We start from the raw sequence: 23,146 nt of genomic DNA on the forward strand, positions 1-23,146 counted from the left end.
ACAGCTACTTGGGAAGAATATTTCAAAAGCCATGCATGGTGAAATGTTCTTTGGGCAATACTATCATGCCTAAAGTCATAACTGTCTGTTATGGAAGCAGTTCAGATTTTAACACATCTTCTAGATAATTTATTTGAGATGCTTTTCCTCAGTCTGGCTTTTCCTCAGTTCTAATGGAACACTGTATCTTTACATGTTCACCTTCTAGTTCTGGAGAGCCAGTTTGGTGTAGTGGTTAAGTGCACGGACTCTTATCTGGGTAGAACCGAGTTTGATTCCCCACTTCTCCACTTGCACCTGCTGGCATGGCCTTGGGTCAGCCATAGCTCTGGCAGAGGTTGTCCTTGAAAGGGCAGCTGCTGTGAAAGCCGTCTCCAGCCCCACCCACCTCACAGGGTGTCTGTTGTGGAGGAGGAAGGTAAAGGAGATTGTGAGCCGTTCTGAGACTCTTCGGAGTGGAGGGCGGGATATAAATCCAATATCATCTTCTTCTTCTTGCCCTATGTCTGTTGTGTCTCAGCTACTTGAAGAAAGTGTTCCATAGAAATATAAATTAGATCTAGATAAATTGTCTATTAAATTATTGTCCTGCCCTTCAGGGCACCAAACAGGTTTATCTCTTTTACATTTTATCCTTAAAACAATTTCATGAAATAGGTTAAGCTGCAAAAGAGTGACCGACCCATGGTTACCCGGTGAGTACCATTGTCAAGGAAAGGAAAATTTAGACCTGGCATGCCCATTCTTAGTTCAACGTACAAACCACTGCACCACACTGGCTGTGTCAGGGTGTCCAATATGTGTATCGCTCCCTGTGGATCTCCTTGAGAGTTGTCATGGATACCTTTGTTGCATGGTTTTGCTCTCTCTACTCTTACCATACTCTACGCCTTCAGCTTCTATTCATCTCTGTTCCTGTTTCTCCAGTTCACTTAGGTTTTAGCCCTTTCCTAGAATCTTGCCTTCTCTCATTTAAGGAGGTCTGTAGCACTGTAAAGGCAGACTACAGAGAGAAATTTTTCCATGCTTCCACAAAAACCTCAATGGGTAAAGAATATTAAGTGTTGTGTGCTAGCAGTAGTGTTCGGAGGTCTGATGCAGTGCCCTTTATTCACCATGACTAGTAGCCATTGATGGCTCTATCCAGGCAAGTCAGATCTTAGAAACTAAGCAGGGTCAACTCCACTGTGTGTCCCCAAAGTCTGGTACTGTGGGACAGTGAAAAGAAGGTCCTTCTATCCACTTCTCCCACTCCATATACAATTGTATAAAGCTCTATTGGCCATCCTTAGTATTCTTTTTTCTAAACTGATTTGTTCATGAAAACTTGCTGAACAGTGATCTGTTGACCCAGCCAGCTCTCCTGCAGACTGGCAAGTCCAGGTCTAAAAGTCTGCTACTATTGTCTCTGTCTACACATGGCCTTTGAACTATCTCTTTGCAGACTAGTGAGGGTGCCTGAGCTTCCTAAGTTTCATACACAAAATATTTTAGTACATTCCAAGTGGGTCTTGCTTGCCTTTTCCTTAGGACACTCTCAAGCACAGTAGCTGCTGTTACAGAGGAGGATTGCATTTTTACAGCAGCCATGGCATTTCCCCAGGAAGGGATATTCTAGCTGGGCATATTGCTTAGATTCTGTGCAATGTACAGGTAGCAATACTGGATAGCTAAGACAAGATTCCTCTTATGTTCTTATAGAATTCTATAAAAGCGTATTAAATGGGTACATGGAGGATAGGCCTTAGGGTTGCCAGCTCCGGATTGGGAAATTCCTGGGGATTTGGGGGGTGAAACCTGGGGAAGGTGGGGTTTGAGGAAGGGAGAGCTCAGCAGGGTACAGTCCATAGAGTTCACCCTCCAAAGCAGCCATGTTCTCCTGGGGAACTGATCTCTGTCATCTGGAGAGAAGTTGTAATTCCAGGAGACCTCCAGGCCTTACCTTGATGTTGGCAACCATGCTACTAGCCATGGTGACTGAAGGGAACCTTCACATTCAAAGGTAGTAAACCTCTGAATACCAGCACCAGGAGGCAACATCATGGAAAAGCTCCAACTTTTATGTTCTGTTCTTGGACTGGTTGGAACTGGTTAGCCACTCTGTGAAACTGGTCTGATCCAGCAGGGCTCTTCTTACATACTTATGCTTTCTTTTCTTAAGTCAAAACTTCCTGGAGCAATAGAGAAGAGGAGGGGAAGAACTCAAAACAGAGACTTTTAACAATGTGGAAGAGCTGAGGATATTGCTTTTCTGTGGTCAAGTTAGGTCAAGAATCCAGATTTCTACTTCTTATTGCTGTCATTGAGAAAGGCTTTAGACATTTCCAAGTTAATCTCAGCACATTTTTACAGGATTACAATTTTGATGAATGAGTTTGATAGTATGGACTATGAGCATATTTCTTTATACAGAGATCAGAGATCCTCCTGGTTTCTTTCTTGAAGCGAGTAACTGGAATTCCCTTTATATAAATAGAACAAGCAGATCAGCATTACATAGTGTTAAAATTATCTTTGGGTTTGCAGGCTAATGCACTTTAGAGAAATTAGAGCACCCCTTCATGCAGACTATCAACATACACGCTGTAGCAATTGAAATAAACACAAATAGTAAAGGGAAACATGGCAGAAAGGATAACACGGGCCTCAGCAGCCAAGCTGGTGAAAAATGCTTTTTTGGAAGCTCTGAAATCAAATGACTACAGAACTCTGGAGGAGTTTTTGATACAAAAGCAAATAGACGTGGATACAGTGTTTGAAGTAGAAGATGAGAACCTGTTATTGGCATCTTACAAACAAGGTAAGAATTGGCATCATACTTTCAGTTGGTGAAAAATGGAGAACCAGGTTTGATTCTGCTCCCCTTCACATGAAGCCTGCTGGGTGATCTTGGGCCAGTCACAGTTCTTTCAGAAATCTCTCAGTGCCATCTACCTCACAAGATGCCTGTTGTAGGGAGAGGAAGGGAAGGAGATTGTAAACTGCTTTGAGACTCCTTAAGGCAGAGAAAAGTGGGGTATAAAACTTTACTCTTCTTAATTTTGGTATACAATTCTTTCTAATGATTGAAAATATAAGCAAAAGCATTAAATGGACAGTAAAGAAATAACAACTGCAAACAGGGAAACAAGGATTGTGGCAAGTTAAGGCTGACATAAGAAACAGAAAACTTTTATGTGTGCATTGTATGTGTTAAATTCCAGTGTGAGGCAATACTTCCCCGTATGTTGGCAATTGAATTTCAGATATATTTCTTTATTTTTCAATCCATATGCCATTGAACTGTATGTAAAATTAGAAGCTTAACAGAATGCATTAGCTTCTTGCTAACTCTCATTTTAAAAGTTTCCTTAATTGTTTGCCCAGTCCACTCTTGCCTTCCTTTGACCAGACTGGCTCTGGACACTTAACACTATGTTTGAAGTCACATTTACAATAGTTTCTTTCAGAAAGTAAATTCTGATAGGAATGGAAGATGGCCCCAGATATACACAGCAAGCTCTAAACCAAGGGAGTCAAGCATACTGCCTATGAACCAGAACCAGAGCTCTTATCCAGCCTGCAAGCAACCTTTATTGCCAAATGTCAGAGGCTGTGTATTTTGTCCCTGTATACTGTCTCAGTGCTAATGAGTAATGGGCAGTGGGGGTGTGTGTGGACATCAGGGAGATACTTTGAGGAAATACTGTATGAGTGCTAATGTTTAAAACGTGTTTGTAGTTTGAGTAAAAATAATATTGTTAATTGGTTTTATAACCAATTGTGTCTTTTATAAACCAATTGTGTCTTTTTATCTCCTTCACCTGGCATTACATTTTATGGCACACACGGCCCACCCCCAAAAGTGACATTTGTGTCAGATCTGGCCCTCATGATACATGACTTTGACTCCTCTGCTAGGCTGTGGTGGGTCACATATCCTAGGGTAACCAGCTCTGGTTTGGGAAATTCCTGGAAAGTTGAGAGCAGAGGGTGGGGAGGGCAGAGTTTGGGGAGGGAGCTCAGCAAAGATGTGATGCCCTGTTTTTTTCCAGGGCAATTGATTTATGTAGACTGGCAATCAGTTGCTATTCTGGGAGTGCCCCAGGCCTCACCTTAGTCACAACAGTTGTCACAGCAAAAACAGATTACAGAATGTGAAAGCAAATAGGGATTTTCCTGTGTTGAACCTCCAAACTCTCTGAAGTTAAACAGCCATGTTAGTGAAATAAACATATTGTACTACCTTAAAAATGTCAGCCCTGTCTGTTGAAGGGACAATGATTTAAAAATTTTACAATGACTGTGCGTGCACATACTAGGGTTCCTGGCCTCCCACTAGGGGCAGGGGTTCCCCTAATTTTGGGGCCTCCAACCTGCTGCCACAGAACTGGCTGGCAGAGGAGCCCTGCCCCCAAAGAGCACCAGCGCACCATGATGTGCTTGGTGCAATGACATCACCTGGAAGTGACTTCACTGGAACAGGCTCCCTTGGGAAGTGGTGGGCTCTCCTTTGGAGGTTTTGAAACAGAGGCTAGATAGCCATCTGACAGCAATGCTGATTCTGTGAACTTAGGCAGGGCAAGAAGGGTTGCTGCATCAATGCTTGTGGCCCTTTCTTACATGCCCAGGGAAATGCTGATCACCATTTTGAGGTCAGGCAGCCATTTTTCCAGGCCAGTTTGGCCAGGGATCCTGGAGGTTTTTTGGCCATCTTCTGGGCATGGAGCAGGGGTCACTGTATGGGGGGAGGGAGGTATTTGTGAATTTTCTATATTGTGCAGGGGATTGGACTAGATGACCCTGGTGGTCTCTTCCAAGTACGATTTTATTACTCTATATGGAAAAGGAATAATCACTCAAATGGAAGTATGGAAGGTAATCATGTTATCAATTTGATCTGCATAGTACTTGGATACAGATGCTATTGCTGCAGCATGGGCTTCTAATCACATGAAAGTGGCCATTATGATGCCCCAGGATGGCCCTGGTGTGGACAGAGACTATAGGTAATAAATGGGAAATAGATATGGGAAATAAATTCTTAATCGTCTGGAAAGGTGCTGAAACAAAGGGAAGCGTTAACTTTAGGGACTCAGGATTACAGTTTGTCTGGGATAGGACACAAGAGTATTGAAGGGACTGGAACTTTTCAGCATCATTTTATTTTATTCTTTTTACTCTTTAATCATTATCTCCCTTTACACAGTTGGATGCATCATCTTCCATCCAGGAGAAAGAGCTGGACAAGGAATTAATTTTAAGAAATTGACAATTCACTCAAATTCACATACCTCAATCAATCTTTCTCACATGCAGGAAAGTACCATATCTGGAATAATTTCTCCATTCCAAAGAAGGAAGCCAACAAAGCATCCCATTATTATATGGGTGTTTAGCTGAAATTAATAGAGTGTACTAACACAGGGGTGCATGCGCGTGTATACTAAAATATAAGGGATTAGTCTCTGTTCAATAAATACTGCCCTGCAGAGTACAGCATCACTTCTCAACAATCCCTGGTGCATTGATTTGCAAAAATCTATTTCTTTTTCTTTTCTTTTTTTAAAAACAGGGTATTGGCTGCCGAGTTATAAACTGCAACATTCTTGGGCAACTGGGCTACATATATCAGTCCTGTATGGGCATCTGGAAAGCTTGAAGGTCCTGTTGAAGTACAAAGCAACAGTCAATTGCAGACCCAATGGGAAAGCAGCAATCCACATCGCATGTGAACAAACCAATCTGGATTGTGTCAACATACTCTGCAGCTACGGTGCAAAGCCGAACTGCTATTCACTAAGTGGACTTGCACCTTTGCACTTCTGTTCTACAAAGCTCTCTATGCCTTGTGCCCAGAAGTTGATCTGGAAAGGTAAATTCAGCTACTGATCTGTCCTGCATTGTACCTCTTCAGAATGCTGAGGAGAGATTATGTATTGGAATGATCTCCTAGACTGGGTGGTAGTGGTGTGCAGCTTGGTGCAAGCAAGGAGACACCACAAGGCAGGATTCTTAACACAAGGATTTTTATTCTGTCCTCCTTACAGCCCCTGCTACAGGGCTTTTTCTGAGCAGGAATACACAGGAATGCACTTCTGGCTGGCTTGGTGTCAGGGGTGTGGCCTAATATGCAAATGAGTTCCTGCTGCACTTTTTCTACCAAAAAAAAGCTGTGATCCCCTGTCTTTCTTTCCCCCTCCTACTCTGCCTTTTCCCATTCACTATAGAGGGGTCCAGTCCAAGGGTGGCCAAACTTGCTTAACATAAGAGCCACATAGAATACATGTCAGATGTTTGAGAGGTACAAGACATGAACATCAGATGTTTGAGAGCAGGCAGGGAGGCAGGAAGGAAGGAAGGAAGGAAGGAAGGAAGGAAGGAAAATAGATGGGGAGGAGAGGTGGAAAGAAAGCAACTTTAACTTCAAATGCATTCTCCAAGCTGCCTGCTGGCTTGGCTTGGAGAAGTGGTTTAAAGAGACAAATGCCTTCTCCAAGCTGGCCGATTGGGTGGTGGGGACTTTGATGTGTGAAAGAGCCACATGTGGCTCCTGAGTTGCCACCCTGATCTAGTCCATCCAGCAACAGTCGATGATTTCCCTAATGGGACTACCTTCTAAACATTAACAATGAAACAAGCTACCGCTATTAAACCTCAATTGGACAGGGGGAGAATACCTCTCCTTTTACATAAATCAGTATACAAAGTGCTCTGCTGTTATTTTTTTAAATACAGGAAGGTACTGCATAGGACTGCATTCAAATAATGCATCTGGCCCTCCTATACAATGTGAAATAGTACAGTCCTTCTATGAGCCTTTCACCAATGTTTTAGCTGAATCCTTTCTAAAAACAGTGGGAATGATCTTAAATAACAATTAAATGTATGTTTGCACAGTGAACTTATACATCTGGACAAATGATAATAGCGGTTGGAACCTTTTTAGCACAGTTGATAGACCTCAGATATATTGTTTATATTTCTAAGGTATTTATACATTAACAATCATGTAAATGCAATTTCTAGATTCTGCAGCCCTTTTGCATCAGTTCTGACTATGGAGGAGATTCAGTGCATGCATTGAGCACAAACCATCTTCATTCCCACTCCCCAAGTTAAATAAAATGAATGCAATGTTTATGATGTTAAAATTAAGTTTATTTGGCAGGGGAACATAGTTTTGGAGGGGAGATGGCTTCAAGACAATTAATTATTTCAGCTCTGTCAAGAGTTTCTTTGTGCTGGAAAATGCACATTACTGCATTGGGCAGCCAAGTAAATTAATGGTGTCATTTTTATTCCCCACGAAGCTAATAAGGTTGACAGCAGGACTAAGATTGCTACCGTGAGGAATCATAGAGAAGTCCAAGACAGTCTCACAAAATGCCGTGTAAGCTGAATGTATGTGAAATGACATGTTCAAAGCTGACCCACTTTCAGGAAGGAGAGCACAAAAGTATTTCTAAAGCAATTCATGCTTCTCCTTGAAGGGGAGGATTTTGAATATTGGATTGCTCTGATACAAAGGAAAGGGAAGGGAGATTTTATGAAACCCATCAATATAAAAATGATGCAAAGGTGTTAGTCACTTTTGAAAAGCTAAGTAGCTAGGAGACTCCCCAGCAGCAGGTTTAAAGCCAATCATAGTATCATAGAACTGGAAGATGCCTCTAAGGTCATCTAGTCCAATGCCCTGCACAACACAGGAAATTCACAAATACCTCCCCTCACATCCCCAGTGACCCCTGCTCCATGCCCAGAAGATGGCAAAAAACCTCCAGGATCCCTGGCCAAACTGGCATGGAACTGCTGCATGCTGGAGGTGGCTAGCTTCTGCATCCATTTTTTTTTACATCCATTGATCCAAGGACAGGGAAATACATTTGGCTGCACAAACTCCCTCAAGAAGGGTCAGGTTCCACAGTAAATTGGCGCTGCCCAGCAAGAAGGTCTTCATAGTTTCAGATATAGCCAGAGTATTACTCGAAACATTTTTTAAAAAGACTTGGAATATTAAAATGAGTACTGCTATTTCCTACCACTGGAAAATAGTTTGCTTTCTTTATGAATGAATGCGTGTGTCCTGTACTGCAATCTGAGGAACATTTGTTAGGGTCATCAAGAGTTAGATCCAATCATCAAAAGGCTCATTATGGAAGGGTACCAAACTTTTCCAAAGGCCAGCACTGCTATTCTTGGAAGAGCAAATAGCTTCTGCTCAAATTCAGTTACTGTTTGCTCACATGGCAGTTACAATATGCATGCAAACCCAAGGAACAGGGTGTGAGGTGTAACTTCTGGCTACAAGTTACTCGTCTGTCACCCCTTCAGTTTTTACACTGCTGTCTCTAATCCACCATACCTTTAAAGGATGCTACAGGGAGAGAAAGAAATACAACCTTACTCCAAGAACCAAAGGAGTCTGAGCCATGCATACTGTATGTAGTGTGTGGTGGAGATTTTGGTCAAAACAGCTGATATGTCATATAAGTTTAGTCTTGAAGACTGCCTTTAATTTTTCTGGATGCTAGAGTTGCCAACTTCCAGTGGTCCTCTCATCGATACTCAAAGGGCTGGTAGGGAAAAATGGGGACAACATCATGTAACGTTGTAATATTGTTTCCAGCCGACATCAGCATGTCACATTGTACTCTAGGAATTCTCAGAGTCTCTCTGGTAAAAACCATTGAGGTTGGGGGAGGTTTCCAAGTGGATTGCATGACTTGAGGATGACAGTTCTGGGTTCTTGGCAGGAAATGATGTTGGAATATTTAGTGTGCCATTCCCACATGTCTCAGTCCCTCTGGCAGCCATACTGGATGTCCAGCAGCTGAAGACATCCATTTTTTATGGCTAACCCATAGATAAGCAGTGTGTATAACAGTAAGACTATTAGTCCTCATTCAATGGTGAATGTACTCCTAATAACAATTGGGTTGTCTGAGGGAGTTCTACTACCAGAAATGTTTAAATTCTTAACTCTCATTTCTAGTCTCCATTTTATAATACATTCATTTTGCAATGAGATTAAGTTTCAATATGTGCAATGTGTGCAATAACCAGCAGTCTCGTGGGATTGCATTGGAGAGAGACAGACAACCTGTGAAGGTCACAGGAGAGGAGAAGAGCTAGGATAAAGAAACGGAGTTCAGCAAGGGCTAAAGTAGGCCTGACAGCTTGTAGGATAGTCCTCAAAGCCTCAGCTAAGAGGCACAATGTTACAATGAACTAACTACAGACAGTGTCAGAAAAGTAGAATTATGTAATTTGTTGTCCTGGATCCTATTAAAGTTTCTTCTTTTACCACGGGAGAGTTCTGATGTAACTATTCTCACACATCATAACTACCAAAGTTTTCTTTCGCTTGCCATTCCCTGGTACTTGTACTAGTTTTCTAGTACAAGCCTGATTTATATCTGAATCAGGCTTGGGTCAAGCCTGATTCAGATATAAATATGCAGTTAAGAAACCCTAGATATCACTTAGCTAGAAGCACTTATCTATCCTATATCAGATCATTTAACTACCGGCCAGAGGTACACTACATTAACACTTTAGGTTCATTCTGGGTATAGTATACAAGTTAATACTGTTAAAGAATCTGTGTTTCCATTTAACTTTTTATTAAAGCATAAATGTTGAATTGAATTGAATTGAATTGAACTGGCAGAGACTGACCAAGAGAGAGATCTTGGGGTCGTGGTAGATAATTCACTGAAAATGTCAAGGCAGTGTGCGTTTGCAATAAAAAAGGCCAACGCCATGCTGGGAATTATTAGGAAGGGAATTGAAAACAAATCAGCCAGTATCATAATGCCCCTGTATAAATTGATGGTGCGGTCTCATTTGGAGTACTGTGTGCAGTTCTGGTCGCCGCACCTCAAAAAGGATATTATAGCATTGGAGAAAGTTCAGAAAAGGGCAACTAGAATGATTAAAGGGCTGGAACACCTTCCCTATGAAGAAAGGTTGAAACGCTTAGGGCTCTTTAGCTTGGAGAAACGTCGACTGAGGGGTGACATGATAGAGGTTTACAAGATAATGCATGGGATGGAGAAAGTAGAGAAAGAAGTACTTTTCTCCCTTTCTCACAATACGAGAACTCGTGGGCATTCGATGAAATTGCTGAGCAGACAGGTTAAAACGGATAAAAGGAAGTACTTCTTCACCCAAAGGGTGATTAACATGTGGAATTCACTGCCACAGGAGGTGGTGGCGGCCACAAGCATGGCCACCTTCAAGAGGGGGTTAGATAAAAATATGGAGCAGAGGTCCATCAGTGGCTATTAGCCACAGTGTGTATGTGTGTGTGTGTGTGTGTGTGTGTGTGTATATATATATATATATATATATATATATATATATATATATATATATATATATATATATATATATATATATGACACAGAATGTTGGACTGGATGGGCCATTGGCCTGATCTAACATGGCTTCTCTTATGTTCTTATGTTCTTATGATGAATCAACAAAATGTCCTTGTTACATAGATAATTAAAGGAAAGCAATTACATGAGTCCATCAAAGTTTCTTACCTGCAAAGGTAAGTGGGACACAGAGAAGAAGCCCCTTCTTAGAAGAAGCTCTCAATCAATTCAGTTTCCCATATTTATAGGATTTTAATACTATCTCCTAACAATAACTAACTGTCCCACTTGATAAAGGCACACATTATTTGCCACCTCATTATCTTATAACTTCAAGCACCATTTATCTATTCTTGAAATACCCTTTTAAACTATATAAAAACTGTTCTTTTTTGCTGCTTTTTATCTTAACAAAGTCTATTTAAAAATAGTGACTGCAAATTCTTTGTATGCAGGGCTTTTTTTAAATAGCAAGAACTCCTTTGCATATTAGGCTACACCCCACCTGATGTAGCCAATCCTCCAAGAGCTTACAGTAGGCCCTGTAAGAAGAGCCCTGTAAACTCTTGGAGGATTGGCTACATCAGGGAGGTGCAGCCTAATATGCAAAGGAATTCCTGCAAAAAAAGAGGCCTGCTTGTATGTATGACTATCTTTTGGCCCTCAGCCAACATACCTGTCTTTGAACCATATCTCCACTTCCATGAAGTTTGACCTTTCTGTCATACTCTAGTACTTATGCACCTGGCCTTCAACATATATCGATATGAGTTAGGATGCTTCTATCTACACAAGACCATAGAGTTATGTTACTACATTGTTCTCTTGTCCCTCTCCAAGACTATCCTGTTCTGGTTCTCTAGACTCTCTATTTGGCATGCTTCACTTAGAGGCCAGTGAGCAGGGTCAGGGCGGATAACAACAAAAGTTAAAACAATAAAAAACTACAAGCTAAAACCATAAAATACAATAAAACACATATGTCACAGGCAGTGGTTTCCATTGGGCGCATTCTGTATATCAGTACAGCAGTGGGCCCAGAGATGGCATAATAAATTAAGATAAGATAATATAGCATCAGGACAAAGGGAGGCCAAGCAGATGGAAATAAGGATGTCCGCTGCCTCAACCGAAGGCCCAGTGGAACAGTCCACCCCCCAAAACACCCATTGTTCTCCAGGGGAGCTGATCTCTATATTTGGTGAATTAAGGTAGGTATCGAGGTACCCATTGAAGGTTGGCCACCCTAATGATTGGAGAAGGACAGAGAGCCAGAAACCCTAAGGAAAACATGTTAGCAGAATCCACAAGGGGATGGGTGAATTCCTTTGAGGGGGTCCTGAGCAGCTACAGATGTACTCCAAGCAGCTCCATTATTATAACAAAACAAAAAAGAAATTAAAACTAATCTCTGAATTTCTGGTAAATTCAGAGATTCCCCTCTTGATGCGTACTACGGACTCATAGAATCATAGAGTTGGAAGGGGCCATACAGGCCATCTAGTCCAACTGCCTGCTCAATGCAGGATCAGCCTAGAGCATCCCTGACCAGTGTTCATCCAGCTGCTGCTTAATGACTGCCAGTGAGGGGGAGCTCACCACCTCCCTCGGTAGCTGATTCCACTGTCAAACAACTCTTAGTGTAAAAAAGTTATTCCTAATATCCAGTCGATACCTTCCCACCTTGAATTTAAACCCATTATTATGTCCTCTCTTCTCCTGCCAACAGGTACAGCTCCCTGCCCTCGTGTAAGTGACAGCCCTTCAAATACTTATAGAGAGCAACCATGTCCTCCCTCAGCCTCCTCTTCTCCATCCTCAACATTCCCAAGTCCCTCAGCATTTCCTCATAGGGCTTGGTCTCCAGGCCCTTGGTTATCCTCATCACTCTCCTCTGCACACACTCCATTCTGTCCACATCCTTCATGAAGTGAGGCCTACAGAACTGCATACAATACTCCAGTTGTGGCCTGACCAATGCAGTGTACAGTGTAACTATGACATCTTGCAATCTGGAAGTTATGCCTCTGTTGATACACCCCAAGATGGCATTTGCCTTTTTTGTTGCTTATATAACTCTCCTATGTATGCAGTATTGGCCAGCATTAGGGAGAAATTCAGAATATAAATGCAGGATATAAATACTTATATAATAAATAAATTAACCCCTGCAACACACCAGCACTCTGTGTATTGCAGTCTACATTCATAGCTATCCAGGGCACTGAAACTATAGGGCTCACTATTTTTGTAATTTATTTTTTACCATATAGTAAAGGAGCTCGGATTCAGATTTGCAATATACAGAGAAAAAGTAATGTATATGTATAATGTGTATTTGCTACTGGAGTATAGATGCTCTTGGTCCACTAGATGGGGATGTTGTTTCAGCTAAAATATAACAGGGGCTTAGATGAGCTGCTATGGCTCCCTTGGGCTTGGCGTGATTTCGATGTCAAAAGCACTCCTGTATAGGAAATAATATACAGCCTGTGTGAAGACTGTAATGTGTGATAAATACTAATGTGTTTGCCCTGAACAATCCAGAAAAATATATACAAGTGCAATTGTTGCATGTTAAAATCTACTTGTGGGTTCCTGCTTTTTTACTTGTTACATGGAAGTATTTTCATGAAAGAAGCAGGGCTTAGGATCTGAAGTGCATATTTAGAAATACGATTACAATGTCAAATGTTATGTAGGGATAGGCATGAACCACATTTTTGTGGTTCAGTTCGGTTCATGGTTCCTGGCTGAACTATGAATTTACATGAACTGGCTTTCTGCTCCTCACTGCTTTTCACTGTTTAAATCAAACAGCTGAGCATTCCCTCTCTCGGGTGTTTTTTGTGAAGACCAGAAAGCAGGGGTTTAAATGGCTCAGAGCCATTAAACCCTTGCTTTCTGCTCTTTAGAAACAGCCATGAACTGCTTCAAAATTCATGAATGTTCAAAGCAGTTCTTCAGTTTGTGATCATCACTTCATGAACTGGCCAAAATTTGTGGCGAACTTTTGCTTTTGAGCCAGTTCATGCCCATCCCTGATGTTATGCTCTCAGGACTATGCTAGCTCAGGGTGTGAGCGCTGACATACACAATGCCTCCCCCTCCTGTCAAAAACACCCTGTAAGAAAATTCACTGTACCAGGGAGAAAGGTTCCACTTTAGCTTTCTCCCTATCAGATTGAAATTTTATACACATTTTGGATGTCTATGTATACACACATGGGAATCGAATGTCCACTCTGAAGTGGAATAATCCCAGCAGGGTAGAGTTGACAATTCTGGCTTGGGGAATTCATGGAATCTGGGGAAGGGCAGGACTTTAGCAGGGATGTGATGCTGTAGATTCCACCCCCTGAAGCTACCATTTCCTCCTGGATGACCTCTTTACTCTGGAGATCAGTTGTGATTCCACAAGAACTCCAGAAGGGTTATGCCATCTTACAGTCTGTCATTATTTTGGGAGCTCCTAAACCCTCCCTTAGGTAAGACAGTTTGGAGTCTCTAGGTTCTGAGGGAATATTTAAGTTTAAAAAAAACATTAATCCTGGTAAACATTATACTTAACAAAAAGCTTATTCTATAGTATTACAAAACTCAGAAAATACGTATATTTTGAAAACTGGGAATTCAGACAGAGAATTACAGTGGGAAGCAGACTGTGGAAGAGTACTGACAACGTTTCTGACAGACATAAGGCCATATTAGAGCAAGAGGCTGTGGCTCAGAGATGGAGCGTCCGCTTTGCATGCGAAAAGTTCCAGGTTCAATCCCTGGCATTTCCAGTTGAAAGGACCAGGTAGCAGATGATGTGAAAGACCTCTGCCTGAGACCCTGAAACATTGCTGCTGGTCTGAGTAGACACTATTGGCCTTGATAGACCAAGGATTTGATTCAGTGAAAGGCAGTTTTGTGTGTATTCTCCCTTGGAACAAACTCAGACAACTGGTTTTGCTTTCAGTGCAATACAAATTTATACAGAGTAGATTGGTCAGCCCATGTGTTAGTCACAAACTTTGCTCCTCCCTCTTTCAGAGGAAAGTTTTAAAAACTGTTTCACTATAGGAGAAGCTTTATGGATGATCCAAACCGTACTCTTCCACATTCTTGGAGAAACTTTAAAAATGAAAATAAAAATGCAAATTTGAACATCTAAAAAGGAAAAAAAAGCAGGCAGCCTATTTTTCAGATACACTTGAACTCAGGCTAAATGTGCATCTTTCCACTTTTTCCTTTTATTTTCCTTCCAAAAAGGTGCGGATGTGAATATAAAAACAAACAACCAAGATGAAGAAACTCCCCTCCACATAGTTGCTCGCTTTGGCATCCCTGAAATGGTGGCATTTTATGTAGAGCAAGGGGCCACAATTGATTCTACTAATGCCCACAGAGAAACACCATTGGCTTACGCAGTCTACTGGGCCTGTAATGTCAAGGAACAGACATACAGCACAGATCACCATCTGATCTGTAGGATGTTGCTCGATTATAAAGCTGAAGTTAATTCGCGGGACGAGGACTTCAGAACGCCACTCCATAAGGCTGCCTGGAACTGTGATTGTGTCCTGATAGACATGCTGCTGGATGCGGGAGCAGAACCCAACCTGATGGATGACAATGGCTGCGCACCTTTGCAGTATGTTCTCAAAGTGACCCCAGTGCGGGCAAGCGCTCAGCATGAAATTTGTTACCAGTTACTTCTCAATTATGGAGCTGCCAGGATATATCCTCCACAATTCCATAAGGTGAAAATTTAGTCTTGGTGTATGTGCAGTTGTACTCCTGTAAGCTGAGTGCCAGGAAACAGTGTGATAGAGATGAACAGGGCCTGAACCTGTGCTACTGCAGTTGGGAGATTGGCAGTGTAATCCTAAACTCTCCCATTGAAGTCAGTTGGCTTACAACACTGTAACCATGTTTAGGACGTCAGTGTTGATGGAAACATTTTTACAGCAAGCTCCTGTACATCACCATAAGACTACCATCACCTGGTCCCCCTAAATCCAGAGAGTAGGTCAATCCTCTTTTTTGCTTTTAGATAAGATTATAGCTTAATACGCATTGCAATCTTCATGCTGAGGAAAAACAAAGCCACCACAAGCCAGGTTTGAGGGGAGGTTGGGTAGAAATACTTGAAATAAATATGGCTATACACCTTATAACTGCTGGTGGTAGACAGAACAGCTTTTTCACCTTGGATACATGCACTCAAAAGCCATTCACATGAGAGGTTAATATTTTTATTTATACCTAACGTCTCCCCAAAGACAACTCAAAACAGTTTATCACATCCTTTCCCACTTTTGACTTTATCCTTGTGATTGGTTAGACTGAAAGCATGTTACAGGTCCAAGATCTTCCAGCGAGCTCGCCTGGCTATGCAGTTCTCTCAGCTAGCCCTTATACCTCTCCAGCTCTCTCTTCAAGAAGTACATTTCTAAATGTGATGTGGTTAGCTGTTCTGCAATAGTGGCACCAGAGCTTTTTTGTAGAAAAAAGCCCAGCAGGAACTCATTTGCATATTTGGCCTCACCACCTGACACCAGGCCAGCCAGAATGTGTTCCCTGGCTGCCACGCCCTCTAAATGATGCCAGCTTGCAGTGCTATCTTAAGGTTGTTTTTTAGACTTTCCCGGAAATGGTGGCTTGAGGGCTCTAGCCAGTCATGACCATTGTGGTTTTCATAGATAAAATAATTTGTCTTAGTACTTGTTACAGAAAGCTTTGCTTCATAGTTTACATTCTTGCGAAGGTCATGACACATAGTGAGGTGCTTGTACTGAGCTGGAATCAAATGTATGAGTCAGAGCTGGAGTTAGCACCGCATGCAGTGGAGGGGGAGTTGTGCACAGAGCAAGGTGAGAAATGCCATGCTGTGGATGGATGGAGAGATACAGGATAAGGAGCATGTGGACACAGGGTTTAGCTCTCCTTATCTATGCACCCCCCCATTTTTATATTTTAAAAAAAACCTTCTATCCTCTATATGAACATCTTGGGAAAGGAGAGAAAAGGTAATTCATATGCCAGTTCTTCCTACATCTTCTCTGTAATGAGATATGTATTGTGCTATTCAATGCACTTATTCTGGTTTAAATCTACTAAAATCAATGACAAGAGTAAGTCTGCATAGGATTGCACAGGTCATTGCCTATAGATGCTTTCACATATCTGTCTGGAACTGAATAGAGAAGATCCTTATACAAGATCCTTATACAATCCCTGAGTATTTTCCCCCAGCTGGGGGTGGAAGTAAGACTATCAAACAGAATAAGAGACCTGTGGCACAGGGGCTACAGTATTGCAGACTGAGCTCTCTACTCACAACCTGAGTTCGATCCTGGCGGGGTTCAGGTAGCCGGCTCAAGGTTGACTCAGCCTTCCATCCTTCCAAGGTTGGTAAAATGAGTACCCAGTTTGATGGGGGGAAACTGTAGATGACTGGGGAAGGCAATGGCAAACCACCCCGTAAAAAGTCTGCTGTGAAAATGTCATTATGTGACATCACCTCAGAGTCGGAAATGACTGGTGCTTGCACAGGGGACTACCTTTACTACCTTTATCAAACGGAATGCCTAATATGAGTAGCTTTAATTCCAATGCTGAGGAATACTACTCAAGTTCTTAAAGAACCAGATATGACTTTGTCAGACAAGGCATGCCAACTGAGAGGTAAAAGGGGGCAGGATTCAGACTAAAGCAAAAGGCTTATATTGCATGGAGCAGCAATCTAGTTATATTCTCATTTAGTGCCAGGCAGAATGTGAGAAGAAATAAAACTAAAGCAAAATTAGTCCAGGAATAGATAATAAAGTCAAACAACAAGTTGATCAAGATGACTTGATTTTACCAGAGTCTTTTTTGCAGAAAAAGCCCAACAGGAACAAATTTGCATATTAGGCCACACCCTCTGATGTCGCTGGAAGTGACATCATCCATTCAGTAGGTTGCTTTCCGCATATTGACACAGAACAGTACAGTGCCATCAGCTATATTTCATGGATGTGTGTTTTCACACAGCTCAATGAGAGACCTTGTTTCACCCCACCCAAAGAAAGAGCCATGTGCGGCAGAGTGGGCAGCAGCAGGTCCAGCTTCTCCTGGGAGGGGGCGCTCATGGGCAGCTTCATGTCTCCTGCTCTCTTCACAAGCCCATTGGAGACTGGAGGCAGCAGATAGGATGGAGTGCACAGTCTGGGAGCACGTGACTGCCTAGTTCTGAAGACCTTTTTTTGAGCTGGAGCCCTGGCAAGCCATCCTTTTTTTCCTGCTCAAAAAAGCCCTGGATTTTACACAAGTTACCCATATAAGCTGAGCAGTCATGAAAAGTTCAGCTTAAAAGACTTAGCCTGGGCTTTTAAAAAGTGGGTAAGGAAGAAAAACTCAGTTCAGACCTAAGGACTCTGTCCAGTTCTTACGAACACCACAACAATGTTCTTCAGGTTAGCTTCCCATTAACAAAAAAACCCATTCCATGATTACAGGTAGAAATCAATAAAACACGTATGTATACAGGTAGAGCTTCATTGACCAATGGTGTCAAGGACTTCAGTAATCTCCCAAAGTTCTCACATGGTTGAATATCACCTGCCAACAACTATAGTTATTCTGAAGAAAGAAAGAGATAGAGGAAGAAAGAGAGAGAGAGAGAAAAAGAAGGAAGGAAGGAAATGCCAAACAGCACATATTAAGTCTTATGCCAGACTTTTGTTTTCTGTCTTGCATAATTTATTCTGCTCCTATGTTTCAGGCTTTCAATTAATGAAGAATTCCCTTTGACAAGGAAGAGTATAACAGAAGGGGGGGGCATAGAACAATTTCTACAGTCATAAACTTTTCTTCATAACCATGAGAACTAGAAATAGTTTTTAAAAGTACAAAGAATGTTGAAATTCTCAAAATACTACCTTACAGAGTAGGTTCTTCACTCTCATGGCAATCTGTTGGTAAGTGTTCTATGAAGATGGCTTCAGAGGAAAAAAGGTAGTTGACGGAAAACAATAAAATCCCCATGGGTGACCTCTCTTTCTGTTTGCAGGTTCTGCAGAGCTGTCACTCCTATCCCAAAGTGATTGAGGTCATTGTGAATTCATATGAACACATTAAATCCACATCAAAATGGAGAGCAGCTGTGCCTGATGATGTCTTTGAGGTAAATGTTGAATGGAGTCTTGGGACTAGCCACCTAAGCCAAGTGGGGTTCAATTGGAGAAATTAAAGCATGGGTTTATATTCTTTCACTGAAGTCCATGAGACTCAGAAGTACTTAACTTCATCCATATTATTTTGCAGCTTCAGTAAGTGAAAAGAAAGTTCGCAGTGGTTACAGAGAAAAGACTGACTGTCACAAAAAAGCTCAGCCACTAAGGCTGCTTCCATAAATTAAGGATTCTCCATTTCCCTGTCATCACTGCTGTGAATGCAGAAGTATTAGCACTAGCTGTGAAGCATCCCCATGGGAGATTCATGTGCATTTTCCTCCTCTAGCTGCCATTGTGGCTGATTCAGCACTCACCTTTCTCCAAAGCGGGCTTCTGTTTCTGGGTGGAGCAAGCTGGCAATTTCGCACCAGTTGCTCCGCGCCGTCATTTTGCGCGTGGCAAACCTGTGATTTGCCCCGCCGCAGTGTAAACCTGCCCAGAAACAGAAGCCTGCCCTGGAGAAAGGTGAGTGCAGAATCAGCCACAGTGTGTTTCCCTGTTTTTCCCCATCCCTGCCACTGGAGGGTATTTTTGGACCTTTAAAAAACTGATAATTCCTATTGTGCTATAGTGTTATAACATAATTATATATTGCTGTGGTCTAGATTCCTCTGAATTCCTGACAAACATTTTTTCCACAATGTGAAAGGTTGGAGATTTTGTGGGTTTTTTAAAATGAAAGCTGGGGATTCAGAAAAACTAGTATATCATGGCAATAGATTGTCTGGAATCATAGACTGGCTCTGGGATCATGCCCTACAGAAATATCCAGTTATTCAGCAACATGTTTTCAACCAGCAGATTATCTTAGATCCCTTGAGATCTCCAAATATCAGAGAATCTTTACCCTGGCACACTTTAATGCTCTACCTTCAGCCCTCCTAGAAGGCAGATACCATCATGTCCCACTCACGCAACAGCTCTGTCCATGCCATCCAGGGATTGAACATGTTCTGCTGCATTGCCCATTCTATAATGACACCCAACATCAGTACATTGCTCCAATTCTGTCAACTTTACTAGGAAGATCTGAACAACTTTATGTCTCTCTCCTCCCTGCAGATTCTTTCCAGGAGATAACTAATAAAGTTGACAAGTTCTGCCTGTGGGTGTGTGGGATACGCAAGCAGCTGACTGAGTCCCAATAATTTTGCCTGTCTGTCGGAGGAGTATATTATCTTCTCTGTCCCCCTTTTAATCTGCATTCATTGTTTTGTGCTTGTCACACTGCATGTGTTCTCTTTTTTTATTATTGTCGACTCACCAAAGCTGATGTTGTATCAAAATAAAATCTAACTTGACCATTATGTTATAATGCTATAGCAATGTAGTAATTACTGATTTTTAAAAGCCTGAAAAGGATTTCTGGTGCATAAGAGAAAATGGTGACTACAGGGGAGCTGAGCCAAGAAAAATGGTCCTGATGTTGGTGGGACCTTCAAAAAGCACACCTTCCCATCCACAATTTGACTATGAACTTTACAGTTAGATTGTATCAAACCAGTTTGGCAAAATTTGGAGCAAAGCAGAGGAAAACACTAGTATTTTTTAAATGTTGTGTGTGTGTCTGAGTGCATGTGCATGCGTGCACCTGGAAGTCATGGCAACCTCTGGTGACTGACCCTCTAATGGGAGCATGGAGGGTATTCAGAGAGGTGGCTGAATGAAACCTGTCTCTGCCTCCTGGTATTCCTTTGGAGGTCTCCCATCCAAGTACTTGCCAAAATCAACCCCATTTAGCTTCCAAGATGTGATGAGATTGGGCTTGCCTGAGCTATCCAGGTCAGAGTGGGAAATCCCAAACACTGGACAGTTAGGAGACAATGGATACTTGAAGAAATCTGCTCCAGTTTGGTTGTCAAACCAGAGAAAAAACTTTTATGTGGAAACAACTTTAAAAAGTAATTCTGTGAAATTGCTGTTAGATGGTTGCAACAAAACCCAAAACCTGTGGCACTTTAAAGATGGAACATATTTATTTAAATAGAGGTCTTTAAGAAATGTTGTATTTATTATTATTGAACTATTTATAGACTGCTTTCCCCCACATTGTGGGTCCAGATTCAGCAACAATGACATCCAGGTAGAGGTGATTTCTAGAGTTCCTCAGTGATGGTGAAAAAGACAGAGTCCACTCTAGGAATTATTAGGAAAGCAAATAAAAACCAAAACAGCCAGTGTTGTAATGCCTTTGCATAAATCTGTAGTGCAGCCACATTTGGAATAATGTGTACAGTTTTGGTCTTGATATTGCGAAGCTAGGATATGTACAGAAGAGAGCAGTCAAAATTATTAATGGGTTTGGAACACCTTTCCTACCAGGAAAGACTGAAAAGTCTGGAGCTTTTCAGCATAGAAAAAAAAGCCTAATGAAGAAAGACCTTGTAAAATTGTTATAAAATTATGTGTGGAGAACAAAAGATGGATAAAGATAAATTTTCCTCCTCTCCCATAATACTGTGACTTAGGATCACCCAAGGCAGACAATGGGCAATAAATTCAAGACAGACAGAAGGGAATAACTCTTTATTCAAGAAGAGGTTAAATTGTGGGATGCCATGCCTGTGGATGTAATGAGTGCAGAAAGCCGTTAAAAGGGATTCATTAAGGATAACTTTATGAATGGTTTCAAATTATGGTGACTGAAGGAAACCTTCATAGTCCTCAAACCTCTCAATAACATTGGTTAGAAGTAATACTGAGGGAAAGCCTTGGTCTCTAGGTCCTGATTGTTGGCTCTCTAAAACAGCTGACTAACCACTGTGGGAAATAGGATGCTGTTATGATCAAGCATCTTCTATGTTACTTGGGGGTTGCATCAAGTCACAGCTGACTTATGCCAAGCCTGTGGGGTTTTTAAGGCAAGAGACATTCAAAGGTGGTTTGCCATTGCCTGCCTCCATGTCACAACTCTGGTATTCTTTGGTGGTCTCTGTTTACCAGGGTCAACCCTGCTTACCTTCCAAGATCTGACAAGATGGGGCTAGTCTGGACCCAAGTCAGGTGCTATAACAATTGCCTGACAGGAAATAAATCATGGTTGACTGGTTCATTCTTGGACTGGGGTGGGGGAGAGGGAGGGGATAAAGAGAGAACCTAGAGGAAGAAGCTTGTAGAGAGAGTGATGAATGTTCTTTGGAGGTGACAATCTGGAAAATACCACATTACAACATTGAGGCAGTGCTGTCATTCCTACTGGGAAAATAACAGTTGTTCCTGAGCGGAATAAAACCTGTGGAGTGATTAAGAAGTTGTTTGGTGGAAGAATTCCTTCCTTGTGTTCCTTGGCTCTTAGGAAACTTCAACTGTTGTGAGAAAACATAGAATCTTTACATGAAGAGAGACCTATATATGCATACCATCTCACCCATGGCTCTGTTAGGACATTTCCTACCTGTCATTATACAATGACAACACAGCATCTGGACCCTTAAGAAATTTGTAAATAGCCATGTTTTTGTTTCCCCCTGGGTCTACTTTATATGTTGTTGACCAATGTTTCAGTCAGAATTTCCAGTTTATGTACTCCTTTCATCTCTTCAAATAAATGTTTTTGGGGTTTTTTGGTCAGACTGACAGTTCAGGTTGTTGGAGTAACAGCTCCGTGACCACTAAAAGCGATGCAATCCAGAACTTTTTGATGCCAGAACTCAAACTACAAGAATTATAGAAGCATAAACCATTGTGGGCCCATGCCCACAAAAACCTTGGGCACAATAAATATGCTAGTCTTCAAGATGCCACAGGATTTTTCTTTTGTTTTAACACTGAGAAATAATACCCTAGCCTCATCTTTATTTCTCACTATGTTTCCAGTTATTGTTTATTAGAATGATCTCTCTCTAATTAGAGACACTGAACTATTTGTGACTAATGGAAGCACTCTTCTTTTATACCAAGGTGATCTAGAAGGTCAGAGGTCACTAAAGGAATTGTGACAAAAGATAGCACTGCAAATGGAAAACATATTTTTTTCAGACTTTGGATATGTTCAGGAGAGAGATGGTATCAATCTAACCATGTTTTATTTTATCCTTGCAGTTGTACAGGGATTTCTACGAGTCTCTTTTTGAGGTGTGTGGAAATACACCGAGATCACTCAAGCATTTAGCTAGATGTGCTATTCGCAGAACTATGTTCAATAGATGCCACAAGAGAATCCCTTTACTTCTCATTCCAATAAGTCTGAAGAAGTATTTGCTTTTAGAACCAGAAGGAATAATATATTAATGTTTGTCAGAGACATTTTCAATAACTACGTAATTTGTAATAGTGATATACTCACAAGGAAGGAGTTAAAAATGAAGGTTTCTGTGACCAGTTCAAAACTTTAGACAAAGGCTATGAGCTCATGTTGCTGTGAATCACATAAAGTGCTTAAAGCTGTTGGGCACTGGAGCTATTTCAAAATATATTTTGCTCACAACTTACATCCAAAGCAATAACAGGGGAAAAGGAATTAGGTCAACTTTTCCATCTGCTCTCAAATTTATATAATGACTGAGCTACATGTATCATTGCTTTCAAAAATCTAGTTTTCATTGATCCATACAAAGCGAATAACGTGAAGAGAAGGAT

At 41.5% G+C, this 23,146-nt stretch overlaps 1 protein-coding gene across 1 annotated transcript; it reads left to right on the forward strand.

The window, feature by feature from the left end:
- Nucleotides 1-2,550: 2,550 nt before the first annotated feature.
- Nucleotides 2,551-22,818, forward strand: ASB4 (ankyrin repeat and SOCS box containing 4). Its single transcript, XM_060247982.1, has 5 exons — nucleotides 2,551-2,800; nucleotides 5,555-5,854; nucleotides 14,622-15,112; nucleotides 18,406-18,519; nucleotides 22,610-22,818. The coding sequence occupies exons 1-5, from the start codon at nucleotides 2,623-2,625 to the stop codon at nucleotides 22,796-22,798; spliced, it is 1,272 nt and encodes a 423-aa protein (XP_060103965.1). The 5' UTR covers nucleotides 2,551-2,622; the 3' UTR covers nucleotides 22,799-22,818.
- The last annotated feature ends 328 nt before the right edge of the window (nucleotides 22,819-23,146 follow it).

Source organism: Heteronotia binoei, chromosome 10 (genome assembly GCF_032191835.1).
Source record: "Heteronotia binoei isolate CCM8104 ecotype False Entrance Well chromosome 10, APGP_CSIRO_Hbin_v1, whole genome shotgun sequence".
NCBI lineage: Eukaryota > Metazoa > Chordata > Lepidosauria > Squamata > Gekkonidae > Heteronotia > Heteronotia binoei.